General features: G+C 34.3%; 1 protein-coding gene across 2 annotated transcripts; it reads left to right on the forward strand.

Annotated features, from left to right (window-relative positions):
* Window positions 1-1249: 1249 nt before the first annotated feature.
* LOC107002639 (protein SUPPRESSOR OF PHYA-105 1-like) lies at window positions 1250-10716 on the forward strand. 2 transcript variants are annotated; one of them, XM_015200736.2, is made up of 10 exons: window positions 1250-1531; window positions 2736-4154; window positions 5479-5636; window positions 6788-7625; window positions 7897-8043; window positions 8146-8463; window positions 8548-8607; window positions 8706-8983; window positions 9106-9336; window positions 9863-10716. In XM_015200736.2, exons 2-8 carry the CDS (start codon window positions 2805-2807, stop codon window positions 8892-8894), a joined length of 3060 nt encoding a protein of 1019 aa, XP_015056222.1. In that variant the 5' UTR covers window positions 1250-1531; window positions 2736-2804; the 3' UTR covers window positions 8895-8983; window positions 9106-9336; window positions 9863-10716. The 2 variants fall into 2 exon arrangements, with proteins under 2 accessions (XP_015056222.1, XP_027768218.1); XM_027912417.1 differs by lacking the exons at window positions 9106-9336; window positions 9863-10716 and having other exon boundaries at window positions 8816-8976.
* Window positions 10717-16370: the final 5654 nt, after the last annotated feature.

A 16370-nucleotide genomic window follows, 5' to 3' on the forward strand; every position in this document is an offset into this window, starting at 1 on the left:
AATCATGATTTGAAATTTCTAAATCATGATTTTAAGGGCCCATTTGGCCATGCGATATAAATTCATGATTTGAAATCATTATATAAAATTATGAGATGAAGTTGAAATTTTGTTAGGACATACAATTTTGACTTTTTATGTTTTATGTTTTCTCATAAATATAAAAACTCCATAAATAGTAAAACTATAAAAAATTGTCCCAATAATAATCTTATCAAATAAAAAAAACTTATAAAATCGCGTAATACATTATTACAAAATTATTCTTAAAAAAGAACAATATTTATTTATTAAACCTTAATTCACCAAAAAATAAAATTGAACATAAATTATAGTGTTCAAATTGTTAGTAGCTAAGAAAATTATTTTTGCAATTAATCCCAGAGTGGTTAGTCTTATCCACTCAATATAATGGTGATTATTTGTTATTATTAAACATTGATTTGAATGAAGTAGTAATAAATTTGATTAAAAAAATAATGATTTGGGGAACATAAACGGTAAACTAAAAATTGTTTTGAAGAATAAATTTGTATTGACGAGAATAATTGTTATATGAGATATAAAAAGTTTAAAAAATAATAATATGAATTAGAAATTTTGTTTACAGATGAAACAAATGGGTATAGAATAAATGTGAGTTATTTTTACAAAACAAAAACTTGCGGATTAATCTTTTTATTTGAAATTCCTAAATCATGACTTTTGAAGAATTTGAGATTTTATTTCATTAAATTATAAAATAAAATCAGCATAAAATTGCGTGTCTAAAAACACTGCCATGTGATGAAAACACATGGCCAAAGCGCCCCAAACGCCTACCAAGTTTTGCGGGTAATTGTAATTTAAAACTAATTTTATGGATATATGGTAGTTTAGTTTGTGTCTGAGATTTTTTTGGGTATTTATAATAAATTTATAAAAATAATTGTGAAATACCAAAAATAAATTTAACTATCAAAATAATAAAATGCAAATTAGTTTCTGAATATAAAAATTTTAAAAAATACGAACTCGCAATCTTCGGATTAAAAGTGAGGATTGCTTACCATCAGAACAACTCCCTTTTGTCAAAAAAAGAAATACATATTAGGAGTAAAATATACCACTACACGAACAATTTTTTTTAAAACAAAAAAATAATATATTTTTTTAATTTTGTTAGAGAAAAAAGGTATATAAGCACGAATCACTTTCATAACAGGTTTTGTTTTTTCTTTTTTTTCAAATTTTATAAATTAATGGCCAAACAGCCCTTTAACAAAGCACAATTCCGGCGAAAACAATATCTGAAATGCTCCACTTTTCACAGACATCATTTGGCGAAAACAATTTTTTTTCCCAAGTGGGGTGACTGACTGATTCATAAATCATCATATCTATAGAGTAAATTAATGCACAAATAATTGCACAGTTGGGGTGTTGAAGAAATGAAAAGTATTGTTTTTTTTTCAGAATCTTGAATAGTGATGAGTGATGAGCTAGACAGATTATTGGAGAGACTACCCTTTTTTCCCCATTTCAATTTCAGGTTAGTCTTTTGATTTCTTTATGTGTCTGTGATTTAAGATTTGTTAGAAAAATTTGAACTTTTTTTAGTTTGTTTTAAGTCTTGGATTTCTTTGTTTGGTTATAGTGTTTTCACCTTATTGAGTTTGTTTTTCCCAAACTGTGATAATATCATAATTGCCTTATTCTTGATTTTGGTTTCATGCTGAAATGAAAATCTATGATTACTTTTACCCCTTTTATCAATTATGTTTGTTAGGTTGTGGTTATGAAATAGCCTCCTAGGTAAGGGTAGGTAAGGGTAACTTGCCTACATCCTACGCGATCTCCAGACCCCACAAACTGTCGCGATCCAATGTCTCCGGTCATGATGGCACCTACTACACTCCACCAGTAAGTAAGCTTAACCCTTAGCCCGAAGCGATAAGCAATGGACTACCAAGTGGAAGCCAACAACAAGAAGTAAGAGCTTAGAACAAAGTAGAGAAAGGATAATCAACAAAAACAATACAGGAACCATCCCAAGTCCTGCCATCAGTTAGTTGAGCATCTAATCCAAAATAGGAGTACAAGGCTTTCACAAATACAAGACAAGTACAGACTATCTCTGAATACAATATAAAGACTAAGCCTAGCAAAACATATGGAAACCGGTAGCTCTAGACGCCAGGAGCTCACCCTAATCTCTGAAACTCCGAGCTGCTCCGCACGACTCTAAATCAACGGCGATAACTCAACTGCAATCTATAGGGAGCAGAAGTGTAATATGAGTACCCTGCGTGTGTTGTGGATTTACTTTTAATGAGCATTCATAAAAAGTCAAAGTAATCAAAGCTAGGATAGTTCTTTATTATGAACCTATGATATTTTTCTCTCTCTTCTTTGGTGGTGCTAGTATTGATATGTTCAATACTGTATTTGCTTTGCATATTTGTTTTTTATATGCTTTACTTGAGCCGAGGGTCTATTAGAAACAAATCTCGCTATCTTCAGAATATAGGGGTAAGGTTGTGTATCACTTGTCGGATCACATTGAGTATTTTGTTGTAAATCTTAGTTATGGAAGACGTGCTTCGACCAACTTGACTAGGTGAAGGAGAAAAGATTTTGAGAGATTTTTTTACTCCCTTCTCCCTTAGTACCTCGAAATTCCACGTGCTTAGTAAAAAAACGAAGTTAAAGACGTAGAAATCTGTCTAACTACAAAGTACTTTGTTTTATTTCAGCTAGTCCTTCAAGGCGTAAACATAGGTGAATGCAGCTGGTATTTAATTGAAAGAGTCCTTTGGAATGATATGGACACGTCAAAGGAGGAAGCAGATGCAAATGATGTAGGTGCGAATGTGCTATCTAGAACGAGGGAGTGTGATTCTGGTGAACCATCAATGGGAAAGTGTACATCTACCAGTCATGAGTTGCCAGAGGGATCAACTTCTGCCAGTTCAGGGATGTTGGAGAGTGATGGAATGAACAGAAATGTAACGTCCATGAAGGGGCCTCAGCTCCACGGTACAAGCTCTTACTCATTGAATAGTTCAAGGCTCACACTTGAAAAGTTGTGTAGTTACAAAATTTCTGAGCCAGCTTCTCTTAGATGCTCCAATAGTCAAAAAACCATTCAGAAACCACAAATTCAGTGGCAACGTTTCTATCAATTGGGGTCTGGCTCTAGAAGTTTGAAGGGGGATGGAGATCCTTCATCCACGGACAAGGCTGTTCAGCAATTAAGTTCCAAGGAGTTGCCAAGTATAAATTTACTTGCGCTGAAAATGCTGAAGCAAGCATCCGACAAAGATATCAAAGAAGGCTCTAATGCAGTGTCTTCCCAATCAACAGAAGACCATAACCTAATTATTCCAAGAAATAGATTACTTCCGGGAAGTAGTCAATCAAAACTTTTATCCACTTCTAGCTTTTCTCATTTTTTTGCTAACCGATCTCTTAAAGCCAAAGATGTTTTACCAAAAGGACCTGCACTTCATAAAGAAGTTCATACTGCCTCTACTCTGCAGAATAAGAATGACTTCGAGCAAGCCTCCACAGGAATGGTATCATCTGATGTTTTTTCTAAGCAAGGTGCTAATTCTAATCAAGCATCTTTCAGTCGTAGCGATCACCAAAGACCCACTTCAACTTACAATGGATTTACCTTGAGAGAGTGGTTAAACTCGACGGGATCACAGATAAACAAAGCTGAGAGGATTCACATATTCCGGCAGATTGTGAAGTTAATTGATATTGCTCACTCTGAAGGAAATGCATTCCAGGATATACGGCCTTCCTGTTTCATTTTACTGTCACCTAATGGTGTTAAATATATTGGTTCATCTGTCCAGATAGACTCCATGTATGCTGTGAGCCGGAATACTAATGGGAAAAGGCCATCCGACATGGAAATGCATGCTAATAGTAACTTGGGTATAAAGCTGCAGAAGGTCAATGTGGACGTGGGCTTGATTAGACAGCAGCCTGAAAGCAATGCTCGTTCTTGTTCTCGTGATGAAGGCACATCATTTCAGGCAGAGTGTCTACTGGAGTCTGATATTAATCAATTAGAAAAGAAGTGGTACACTTGTCCTGAAGAACTCCATCACGAAAGCCTAGCATCGTCTAATATCTACAGTCTCGGGGTTCTTTTCTTTGAGGTGGGTAATCAATTGCTGGGTTCATAATCATTTTACTTTAAACCACTGACAAATTCTCTTCCTTTTTCCGTCTGCTCATTTGTCTCTCCTCTTAGACACGAACTTAGGTTCAGTTTGCACAAGTCCGATCCATATTAAGCAAGAGTCACAATATAATATTAATCACATTTAAATAGATGGTGGACAGTGAGGAGGGAATGAAACACTAGATATTTTGAAGATATGGAAAATACAATCCAACAAATCAAGTTTTATTGTATACTTTTGTTCTGTTTTTGGTATAGGAGGAGTTTTAAATGATGCAGAATCAATTCTTAGATGTTGAATTTATGTTGAAGCAGATTTTAAGATGATCTCAAATGTTGGTGTAACTACAATAAACACATTCACTGTTGTTTAGAAAGAAAGGAACTGATGTTTTGAAAGATAAAAGCCAACTCATTCCAACAGATCAAGTTTAACTTTGAACTTCTATTTTCTTTTTAGTCTAAGAAGAATTTTTAAATGAAGCAGAATCCATATTTAGCCTCTTAAAATTTCTATAAGATTAGTAAGTGATTTTTCTTTTGCTTTGAGCTCACCTATACACACTTCGGCACCGACTAAGTGCTGCTTGTGTAATACAATTACCTTCCTCACCAAAAAGAAGAAGATACATACATCCCAAACAAAAGAAGAAAGAGAACACCAAAAAAAGAAGGGAAGCTTTTCTGATGAACCACATACTCTGTCTCCCTGTAGCACTTCCCTGATTTTGCTTCTTGAGCTTTTAAGAAACTGAATTAAAATCAATATAATTAAGATTTATTGAATCATATGCTTTTATGAAACTTTTGCTGACCCACTCGACTGGATCTTCGTACTAGATTCCAGTCTGGATATGCTTGTCTTTTTTAAATAGATTTTGAAATTTAACCCTCAGATTGCTCTCTCAGATTGTTGAATATGGAGAAGGCAGGTGAGAGAACCTCCCAAATCTTTTCCAAGGAGCCTGTTGTTCTTCTCTAGAATTTGATGAACAGTCATTAATGCAATGAATCAGTGTTGCATATGCTCAATTCTTTTAGCATTAAGTATATATCTTGATTTCAGCTGCACCCCTTATCTGTTCTCCTTTGTGGCTTCTTTTGTTAATTTTCAATATTTCTTATTTTAACTCTGGGGAAATATATGTAGCTGTACACAATCTGGCTAAGTTAATGATTTTTTCGTTGTGATTCTATTAAATTGGGTGTTGGAACTGATGTTTTGTTTCACAGTGCACTTTGCCAAAGGGCTGAGATAAATTATCTTTACTCTTACTAATTCATGTTGTTTCTTTTAGTTGCTCTGCTGTTTCGAATCACCTGCAGCACATTCCACAGCCATGTTGAATTTGCAAAGTCGCATTCTCCCTCCAAATTTCCTTTGTCAAAATCCCAAGGAAGTTGGCTTTTGCTTTTTGCTGCTTCATCCTGTGCCTTCTTCTCGTCCAACAACAAGGTGTTGTTATGTTTCTAATTTGTTGTGCAATATTATTTTCTGCTATTTGGGGCTTTGCTCAAAAAGTCAATGTTGACATACCTGTAAGACAGCCAGCAATACGGTATCCTAAAATAGGGTATGTGGAAAACATTCTGATGCTCTGAGTGAACGCAATGCATTTTCAGTTGTTGGCAATCACAGAGTCCTCATAGTTTGATATTGTTATAACTATTATGAAATTTTTCCGTTTCGGGTTAGAAACTGGTTGTGTTCGAGAGTGACTTCTCGATAATAAATAGAGATGGTGGAGTTCTTTGGGGCTTGAGGCATCTTAGCCACTTCTCTTGTCACCTTGTTACATGCTCCCTATGTTCCAGTTTATGTGACCCTGTGTCCTTGGTCTATTAAAAAAAGAATGACCTCTATCTAAATATGCAAACAATTTAACTTAAAATTTCTCATTTTACCCTTAGTGACACAATTTTATATCTACACAAATGTTATGGCATGTTTAAGAACACAAGTTTCTAAAGTCTTATAACCAAACAAATGTTATGACCCAAAGTTTCAAAAGTCATCCTTTTTTTTCCGTGCCCATTCACATAAATTGAAACAGAGGGAGTAGGAGATATCACGCCCCACTAGGTTAGAGCTGGTACTCTAATAACATCATTTTAGCATGGAATGAGTTTGATGTTATTCGTATAATGTGTTCATAATCTCAAGTTGTGTACTGTCTAATCCTGCTGTCATCTCTGTGGGAACTTGCATATGCAGTAAATGTACCTTGCTCCCTGCCAAGCTTTAAGATTTAGTATAACCATTTTTGGCTCTTAAGTGGGATAGCTTTTAGACATGGAAGAGACGAAGAGTTGCATTTCTTTGATGGTGGAACTAAATAGCAAACTGTCCGCCACTCATTAGAATTGAGGGAAAAGACATTTTCTGAAATTGGTTATTGTTCTTTAATAGTTAGTATGACTTCCAGCCTGCAATTTGTCCTTTTGATCAATAGATATTTCACTTTTGTGCTGTAAACCTTCTAGCTTTGTCGTACTGAGTTTTAACTTCTCTAATTGCTAGAAGCTCAGGCACAGCAAATTTGTAAATATCCTCAAGTTAATTTGTTTGATTTGTAATCTCATTCACAATACAACTTATCTTTGTAGGGAAATCCTACAGTCTGAATTAATTATTGGAGCTGAAGAAGTATGTAAAATAGATGGTGTCCCATCATTCATTGAGAAGGATGATGACCCTGATTCAGACGTCTTGCTCTATTTCCTAGTTTCACTGCAGGAGGAAAAACAGAATGATACCTCCAAGTTATTACAAAGAATAGAGTGCCTAGAGGCTGATATCAAGGATGTTGAGAAAAGGGAGGTCCTTAGACATTCAGATTGGGTGGAAACTGACTTCTATAATATGCGGCAAGGATCCTACTTAAAACATCTCAATTCGGCTGACTCTATTTCTAGATCGTTTTCAATTCCAAATATGAGCAATGAAAAGCTGATGAAGAATATTTCTCAGCTTGAAAGTGCATACTTCTGCATGAGGTCCCAAATCCAACTTGCAGAAAATGATACAATAGGTCGAACAGACATGGATTTGTTGACGAGTCGTGACAGATTGTTCCAGGTTTCAGCAAAAGAGGCAGAGCCAATTCTAAAATCTGTTGATCGTGTTGGAGCCTTCTTTGAAGGTATTTGTAAATATGCTCGCTACTGCAAGTTTGAGGAATATGGGAGATTAAGAAATGGTGATCTTCTCAACTCTATAAACGTGATCTGCTCCCTCTGTTTTGATTATGAAGAGGACTATATAGCTGCAGCTGGTGTCTCAAAGAAAATCAAAATCTTTGAATTTGCTTCACTTTTGAATGAATCTGCGGATCTTCAATATCCTGTGGCTGAGATGTCAAACATATCTAAGCTTAGCTGTGTTTCGTGGAATAAATATATGAGGAACTATCTGGCTTCAACTGACTATGATGGCGTAGTCAAGGTGTGTACTTGTTTGGCTTAACTTGGTAAAGAGTTTTGAATCTTCATGAGCTATGGCAATATTTTTATGTCTTTCCCATTATCTGACTAGCCTATAAATACTCTAGGCATTATCTTTCATACGAGAATGTAAGAGAATAATCTCCTAGCTAGGAAGTGCTTTAAATATCACAATAAAGGTTATATCAGCTACCTAACACGTGCTTGCTATTGAAGTTGAGTATTTCATTCATCTAGTTGACTAGGTCTTGGTGTATAATTTTTGAATCTAGATGTGGGATGCAAGCACAGGTCAAGAATTTTCACAACATACAGAGCACCAGAAGAGGGCTTGGTCTGTTGATTTTTCTCAAGTGAATCCAACAAAGTTTGCCACTGGAAGTGATGATTGTTCTGTAAAAGTGTGGAATATTAATGAGGTACTTTATCGTATCCTGCTTCTCTTTTCATGAAGTTGGTATCTTCATTTAGTTTGGATCTGTGGAAACACAACAAATATTTTGATCTATTTCATTCGGCAGAGGAGTTCTGTGGATACGATCTGGAATCCTGCCAACATATGCTGTGTGCAGTTTTCTGCTTACTCCTCTCATCTGTTGGCTTTCGGATCTGCTGATTACAAAATTTACTGCTATGATCTTCGCCATACTAGGATTCCGTGGTGCACATTATCTGGACATGAGAAGGCTGTTAGCTTTGTAAAATTCTTAGATTATGGTACCCTGGTTTCTGCATCCACAGATAACACGCTAAAGCTATGGGACCTAAAGAGAACAAGTTTGGAAGGATTGTCCTCAAATGCTTGCAGCTTGACATTCAAGGGACACACCAATGAAAAGGTTTATAGAGGATATTTGCTCTACAATGATCATCTCAATGCTGTAGGTTCAGTTTCATTTACTCTCTTTTTTTGCTCTGTACAGAACTTTGTGGGATTATCAGTTTTGGATGGGTACATTGCATGTGGTTCTGAATCTAATGAGGTACTTCATATTCCATCATTTTTCTTATGTTAAACCGTAGGCTAAACTTCCCGTAGAAGTATCAATCTTTTTCGTAATTTTTAACTTTCTTTTTGCAGGTATATGCTTATCATAGATCTCTACCAATGCCAATTACCTCTTATAAATTTGGATCTGTTGATCCTAGCTCTGGCAATGATGGTGAGAGTAATGGGCAATTTGTTTCAAGTGTTTGCTGGAGAAGAAAATCTAATATGGTTGTTGCGGCAAACTCAACTGGATGTATAAAGCTGTTACGTTTGGTATGAATTAAAGCTCATCATCCTTATCTTCTGAATCTGTACCATGCTGGCAGACGTGTTTTGTACACCTAGCTTCAACTGGAATTGAGATTAAGGTACATTCAGTAAAATAAGTTGTTAAGATTTTTAGTTTCCTTGACATATTACTGAATTGGTCCAAAGCACACAAGTTTCTTTTAACAGAATGTTTTGAACATTTCGGGATTGATATATGTAGGTGTCGAACATGAAGCTGAATTTGTAGTCATGGCTAAATGGAATGGGCTTCAGAAAAGGAGACAGCACTAATGTAGTCATCGCCTGTATCGTGAGTTCTTATGGATAAATGGAAATTGAGATGAAAAAGTTGTGGCCTTCTTCACTGCTTCTTTTGCAAAGAAATGACATCAGCAAAGTTGAGAAACCAGTTAGAGAGTATGCTTTGCATGATTGTATTTGCCAAGCAGAGGTATGGATCACAAATTTTTGCAAGTATGAGCTCTTTCATGTTCACCTAAACCCTTCCAAACACCACCCTCTCTATTCCACACCCTTATATCCCTTTAAGTATCTTTAACTTTTTTGCAAGTGGAGATGCTCCCCCCCCTACAAATCACCACCAAACATCTGATGCCTTTGACCACATATTTTCTTATATGAAGGGAGCTGTCAAACCCAGTATTTGTCATTTGAAAAAGTGGAAGGTGGAGTCCGCTTCCTCTCCAACTTGAAAGTTAGAGACAGAACTCTACGGGTCTTAATCCTTGGCGTTTTCACCTTCCATTTTTCCTAAATGATATCCCTTTGTTCAAATCTCCTTCGGGTTGCTGCAATATGCCAGACTTTGAGCTTATAATACTTCCATTAAAGGTTTGCTTGAACGCATTTTGAGCAATATAAAGTGACCTTTAATCTAAAGAAATATTAGCTATAATGCTGCATTTAACAGCTCTATATCCAAAAGGCTAAGGCTTTACTTGCTTTGACATATGCAGATCGTCTCTTGCTCCCAAGTCTTGGTAGACATAATCCACTTCTTTTCATTTGGTAATCTAAGTGGGTTATCTGCCGTTCCACAGGATAAAACTGCTTCACATGCCACGTATCGATTCAGAATTTGTCTCCATGACTTATGTTACTTCTTTCTCAGTCTTGTGAGTGAACATTTGAAAAAGTATGCGTGACTGGTAAAGGATCCGAACAGAATTTCCCAGGGAGGGACAGCTCCGTAGCATCCCAGCCTTGATGTCACTGTATTCAAACTGGTGGTAATGGCGAATCCATTCAACTGTGATCAGAGCTTATCACTAACAACCTCTTTACTTAGCGGAAAATCCAGCAGATGAATGAGAAACTTGTCTGTTGATTGGATCATTGTGTCAAGACACTGTCAAGTTCGTCACATACTCTGGTAGGTCCTATCCTCATGTTTCGCCACATCTTCTCTTGGCTATCTTCAAAAGCAACTCTCCCTGTTAAAACCTCAAAGAATGTCATCCGCGAGCTGTGCAAGACTTCTTAGAAAACTTGATACTCTCCATTCCTCGATCATCTTTCGAGTGGAGAATAACTGAATTTAAAACAGTTAGAGAAACAACTTAGTCATGCATGCCATGTTAGCTGCTTGTCTGCTCTTCTCTCCTTATTAAATTCGACAAGATGTCGATATATTGCTTAGGCTTAAATGTTGGAAACCTGAGTGTAGATGTGATTTTTACCTCAGATGAAATTTTCTTTGATAGTAACTGAATTTTTAAGATTTGGAATAGATATTGAAGGGAGATTTAAATCTAACCTAGATGGTACTTTATTTGGACATATAATGCCTGATGAAGTTGATTTTTCTTCATCTTTAGTTGCATTATAAACTTTATCATTACTATATCCTAAACAGCAAAGATAATTTAAATAATCATTTTTATCCATATCATAGACTAATCCAGGATCTGTTGCTCCATTTGGATTACAAATACCACCTCCAAAATCAAATGGATCAGCAATTTTATTTCCTTCTCCTTCTGAAAATATTTCAGATTCATATGTATCCTCATTCCATGCTACAATTTTTTAAAAAAATTATTAGTAATTTAGAGTAAAATTGCACGTATCAGTATATATAACTTAGATTCGTAAAAGGACAAATATATCCGCAAGTTATCGTAAATGGTATGCAAATATCCTCCGCTATACATTTGGGACATTAGTACCCCTGTCGGTCCAAAAACTAGAGTGTGTATACCCTTAATTCTAACGGAAGACGAAATAGGGAGACGTGGCGTAATCTTATCCATCAATCCGATGTCGGGTCAGTGGATAAGATCATGACATGCGTATATATGTTAGTATAAAGGGTATATAACGCTCTAGTTTTTTATTTCCTTGCTCCAAATCAACATGAAAAGTTGGTAAAACTTGACTGAATTCAGCAATTTGAGTAAAAGGGGAACTAGCAACAATGAAAGCCAAAGCACCAATGATTTCACTTACTTTGTTATTAGGGAAAAGGGTCTGATATACCCCTCAACTTTGTTATTTGGAGCTGATATACCCCTCGTTATAAAAGTGGCTCATATATGTCTTTACCGTTATACAAACGGCTCACATGTACCCCTGCCATTACAAAATGGCTCATATATACCCTTCATTTAACGGAAGTTAAAAAATTAGTTTTAAATTTATATTTATTACTTCTAATTTTTTTAAAAAAATTATTTAGGGGTATATATGATTCTTCTATCAAAGTTCAAGGTATATTTTAATTTTTTTCATACATAAATTATTTTTTGACTTCTTTTATTATAATTATTTGAATTTCTTATTCTTATTTTGTTTTTTTCTTTCATTCCTTAGTTTAAAGAATAAAAAATTAAACTATTTTTTTTTGTGTATTGTAATTTAATTTCGTATTCGAAGAAAAAATTTGGTCATCTACAATAAGTTTTACAAGTATATTAGTGAAACATAAATAAATTTGATTATCAAAATAATAATTATAAATTAGTCATTGAAACAAAAAAAAGTCAAAAAAAAAATATGTTTGACGAGGATTAAATTTACTCATATGGGATTATATTTTTTAGAAAAAAATAATAAAAATTTAGATTAAAATGATTTTTTTTTTCATTTCCGCTAGAGGAAAAGGGTATATATGAGCCATTTGTTTACAAATAGGGGTATATATGTGTCACTTTCATAACAAGAGGTATATCAGCTCTAAATGACAAAGTTGAGGGGTATATCAGACCTTTTTCCTTGTTATTATCTTGTATATAAACTACTATATATGTATATATATATATATATATATATGTACATATATATTTCACTTTGTTATATTTCCAAAAGTGATCAAAGGACCAATGATTTCCTCCTTAAAAATTCCCTGACCCTATAATTAGTCAACAAATAAAATAATCACGATTTTCATTAAGGATATGAATGGTTATAGTAAAGAATTTTTACAACCACTAGACTGAATCGGTGGCGGAGCCCAAATTCTCATCAAAGGTGTTCATACTAAGCTTGTTGCTTCCAATTAGCGTTAAAGCAGCAACAGTTATGAGCCACGGACAATTATTTCACATAGACAAGTGAAGATTAACAAGAAAAATAAAAGAAAAATAGAAGAAGTTAAGATTATTCATTTGAGAAAATAACCAAACTTTCAATAACATTAATTTTGGTTTATCAAATTTGATAATACCTCAAGTCTTAAAGCTCTTACTCTTCACCACACAGTAGAGAAAAATAATGTGTGATTCATATTTTTTAAGTATATTAGTCATTCACTTGAGTGCAAGAAAAACTATGATCCATACTTTTATTCCTTTAATAATGGTTTTGTCTTTTATTTGTTTTAAGAACATCTATATACTTTGTATATTATGTTGATCACATAAAATTAATCTCAATCCAATTAACATTCAAATGTTACATTTATTATGCATTTTTAATAATAATAAAAAAAATGAAAGAGAATGGGGAACTGTTGCTCTCTAGAATGAGATACCTTAGTCACCCCTAACCCTAATATGAATGTGAAAATCACATTGGATGATGTGAAGGAGGAAATTACTTTACTATCATATTTCTTTATGTTATCATGATTCAAAAATTGATATAGATTAAAAATTGAAGTCAGATGCATTAAATTAAAGTACGAGTTGATAATATTCATGAATTCTTATGTTAAAAGTTATGAGCATAATTGAAAGTAATCAATCTCATGCGTTAAAAATACTATGCATAAGTAAAAACGGAGCCCAAGCCAAAGTTAGTCAGGGTTGCAAGTTGGAATTCATGCATAAAAGTAAATACACTACATAAAAAACGAGTTTTAGCGGCAATTAGCACTATGTCCTTAAATGCTTTAACGGTATTGTATCTAATGACATTTAACTAATGTCGGTAAAAACTTTTAACACTTTTTATTAATATATGTATTTATTGCCGCTAAAAGTTATTTTTATTGTAGTGAGATGAGTTGAAAATCGATTTTTGTTTTCAAAGATATAAAGACTGTTGAAACTATAGTTGAAATTTATTTCCAAATATAGTTGGACACAAATCTTCATTATCATCGATTTATTGCAAATTGATTTGAAACCGCTTGAATATGTCTTCAACCTCATTGAACCATAGGATCATTGGACCATGAGACCATAGAATCGTTGGACCGTTGGTTCTATTACCACTTATTGGGTTCACGAGAATCATAGCGTCATGCAAAAACTTAAAATTGCAAATCAAGACGGTGATAAATTAGATGACAAATAAAAATATACTAAAAGACATAATATTGTTATATGATTTGACCAATCAACCTACATATTTAAATACTAAAAGAAACATTCAAATTGTAGAAAGAAAATCACCCTATAGAGTAAATTTAGGAATAACAAGTCATATTATTATCCTATAGTTATTGTTTCTCTATTTGCGCTCCATAGCAAAATTATGTTTGTTATGGAACATCTGATTTGTATAAATCGCGGCAATTTGTGTAAATATTATGGCAATTTATATGAAAATTATGTTTGCATATGTATATGTACTATGTGTTAGGCTAGAGGAGAGAGCGAGATAGGGAGAGAGGAGAGAGAGGCGAGCGAAACAGGACGGAGAGTGGAGAGAGGTGAATTGTGAATTGTATATGTATATAGCACTACTAAAAAAACTGCATTTAGCGACGGATTTTAGCGACAAGTTATATTCCGTTACTGAATAACGACAGATTCGCAATGGAATTACCATTTTGTTTCTAGAAGAACACATAATTTTTTGAGGTATGATATAGTGACGGATTTGCGACTGAATATTTATTTTGTCGCTAAATATTAGAGCGAAGTTTTGGCGTACAAATTTTTCCTACGGATTTAGCAACAAATTAGAGTTGACAAATTTAATTAATATTTAGCGACGGAACTAGTGACAGAAAAAAGGTTGCTAGACTTTTAAATATATTTTTATAAAATTAAATTATTTACTGAAGGAAAAATCTGTCGTTAAAATTTATTATAAATAAACTTACTTATTTGATAGTGTCGAATGTTATAATCCGTTGTTAAGTACGTTACAGAATTACTTTTATGTTATATTTTCTAAGGCACAATCTTATTCCAACTCTTTAGAACCTCTCTTAAGGCCATGTGGGCATGCCACGCTTGACATCATCTGACCGTGTGTGCTGACATAGGCCGATGATAATATGTTACGCCCAACATCTCGTCCGTTCGTTACCATGATCAAACCCAAGATCTAATCGTGCCCGTTCATTCTATTCAAATCAGCGGTCCAAATTCAGCAACCTATATCTTCTTATTTTAAACTATCTAAAGAGACCTAACCCAAAATTCCTTGATTATTTCTCTTCCTCTCGCTAAGAGAAGCGCCGCAGCAGCAGCCTCCGCCGCTCCGAGACGGCATCTCACCATCTCTTGTGCCACCTCTCTCTTCCTCTCTCCAGTCGCTACCTCCCTCCTTCCTCTCCCTTTGCTCCTCTTTCTTCTTCTCCTCCTCCACCAACGAGGACCAGTGGCAGAGACAACAACAGTAACGAAGCAAGCAGTCGCCACCAGCTCCTCCATCACAAGAGAAACAACAGCAACAACAAATAATTGTATATATGTAACTAATATGGATATATATCAATGATTGTGTTTGTATATCTACATAAAATTTGAATTCGTATACAATTGGATCGAGTTAAGACATTTATATTTTTATATCAAATCTCTATCTCGCTTTATACAAACACAAATTATACATTGTATTTTGTGTTTCTATTTTGTATAAAGCGAGGGAGAGAGAAAGACAATAGAGAACTGGACAGGGGAAGATTTGTAGACTTCTCGATTTACACAAACACAAATTATACATTTGTGTTTGTATAAATTGAGAGAGTCAGGCAAGAGAGAGGGCTGAAAAAGAGGAGAGTGGCGAGCGAGATTATAGATAGAGGGAGAGAGACAATGACAAGAAGTTTGTTGCGAATTGAATTTTCATTAAAACTGTAGCTCTAGCATTTGTTTTGAATTAATAGTTTGTTATTATGCACAATTTTCTGTAAATAAAACTCTTAAATGACTACATTTGTGGAGAACATATGACTAAGTGGAACGCGCCAGGGCTTTGTGGAGAAATGCTCTTTAGGTCTCGCACCGCCTCATTGTCATTCCTAGCGTTAAAATAAAGTAACAAGCACCAGACTCAACAAACTAGCAATTCACAAGAGGCACAAGTTTATGAATAGACCATTAACATTCGTTCGAAACTCCGAGTACACAAATCAAATATGCTATCCAAGTAAATTCAATGTTTCAGACTCAATGAAACTATCAAAACATTTATCTGAGATCTCCTTGACCAAAAATCCATGAAAGTCACAATAAACCAACTTAACGCATAAAAGTATCAAACTGCCCCCATAAATTATGGAAAATCAACCAAGACCTCATCAAGACTCAAAATCATCCCTAAAATCTAGTGGAATTTGTCGAAAATTTGATCCGAACTCCTAATGTTGACCAAAGTCAACTAAAGGTCTAAATTCACTTAAACTTCCAATCAAGGCTCAATCCACGAAACAACTTCGAATCAGAAAACGGCAACACGGCTAGACTAAATTCCACATTGTCGAGCTGATGGAAATGACGAAATTCTATACCAAGACTCAAAACTTTGGTTATTACCAAAAATCACTTTAAACTTTTCAAAACTCAAAACTTTTAAAAATCACAACTTTTAAATCAAATTTCATAACCAACTTCTCAAACTGATCAAACATGATTCGGCGCGATTACCGAGAGGTATAATATAGTAATTTTACAGAAAATCTCAAAATATGACCTTTCGAGATCATTACATCAATCAACTTGAAGGTGACATATACAAAATAGAGAATCATAAACTAAAAAAAAACATTCTTTGATATTTAAATAAATAATCAATTTACATTATTGAGTACTACACTATTTAATTACATCAAAAAGAAAAATAACAACA

The sequence above is a fragment of the Solanum pennellii genome, chromosome 10, assembly GCF_001406875.1.
Source record: "Solanum pennellii chromosome 10, SPENNV200".
Classification (NCBI taxonomy): domain Eukaryota; kingdom Viridiplantae; phylum Streptophyta; class Magnoliopsida; order Solanales; family Solanaceae; genus Solanum; species Solanum pennellii.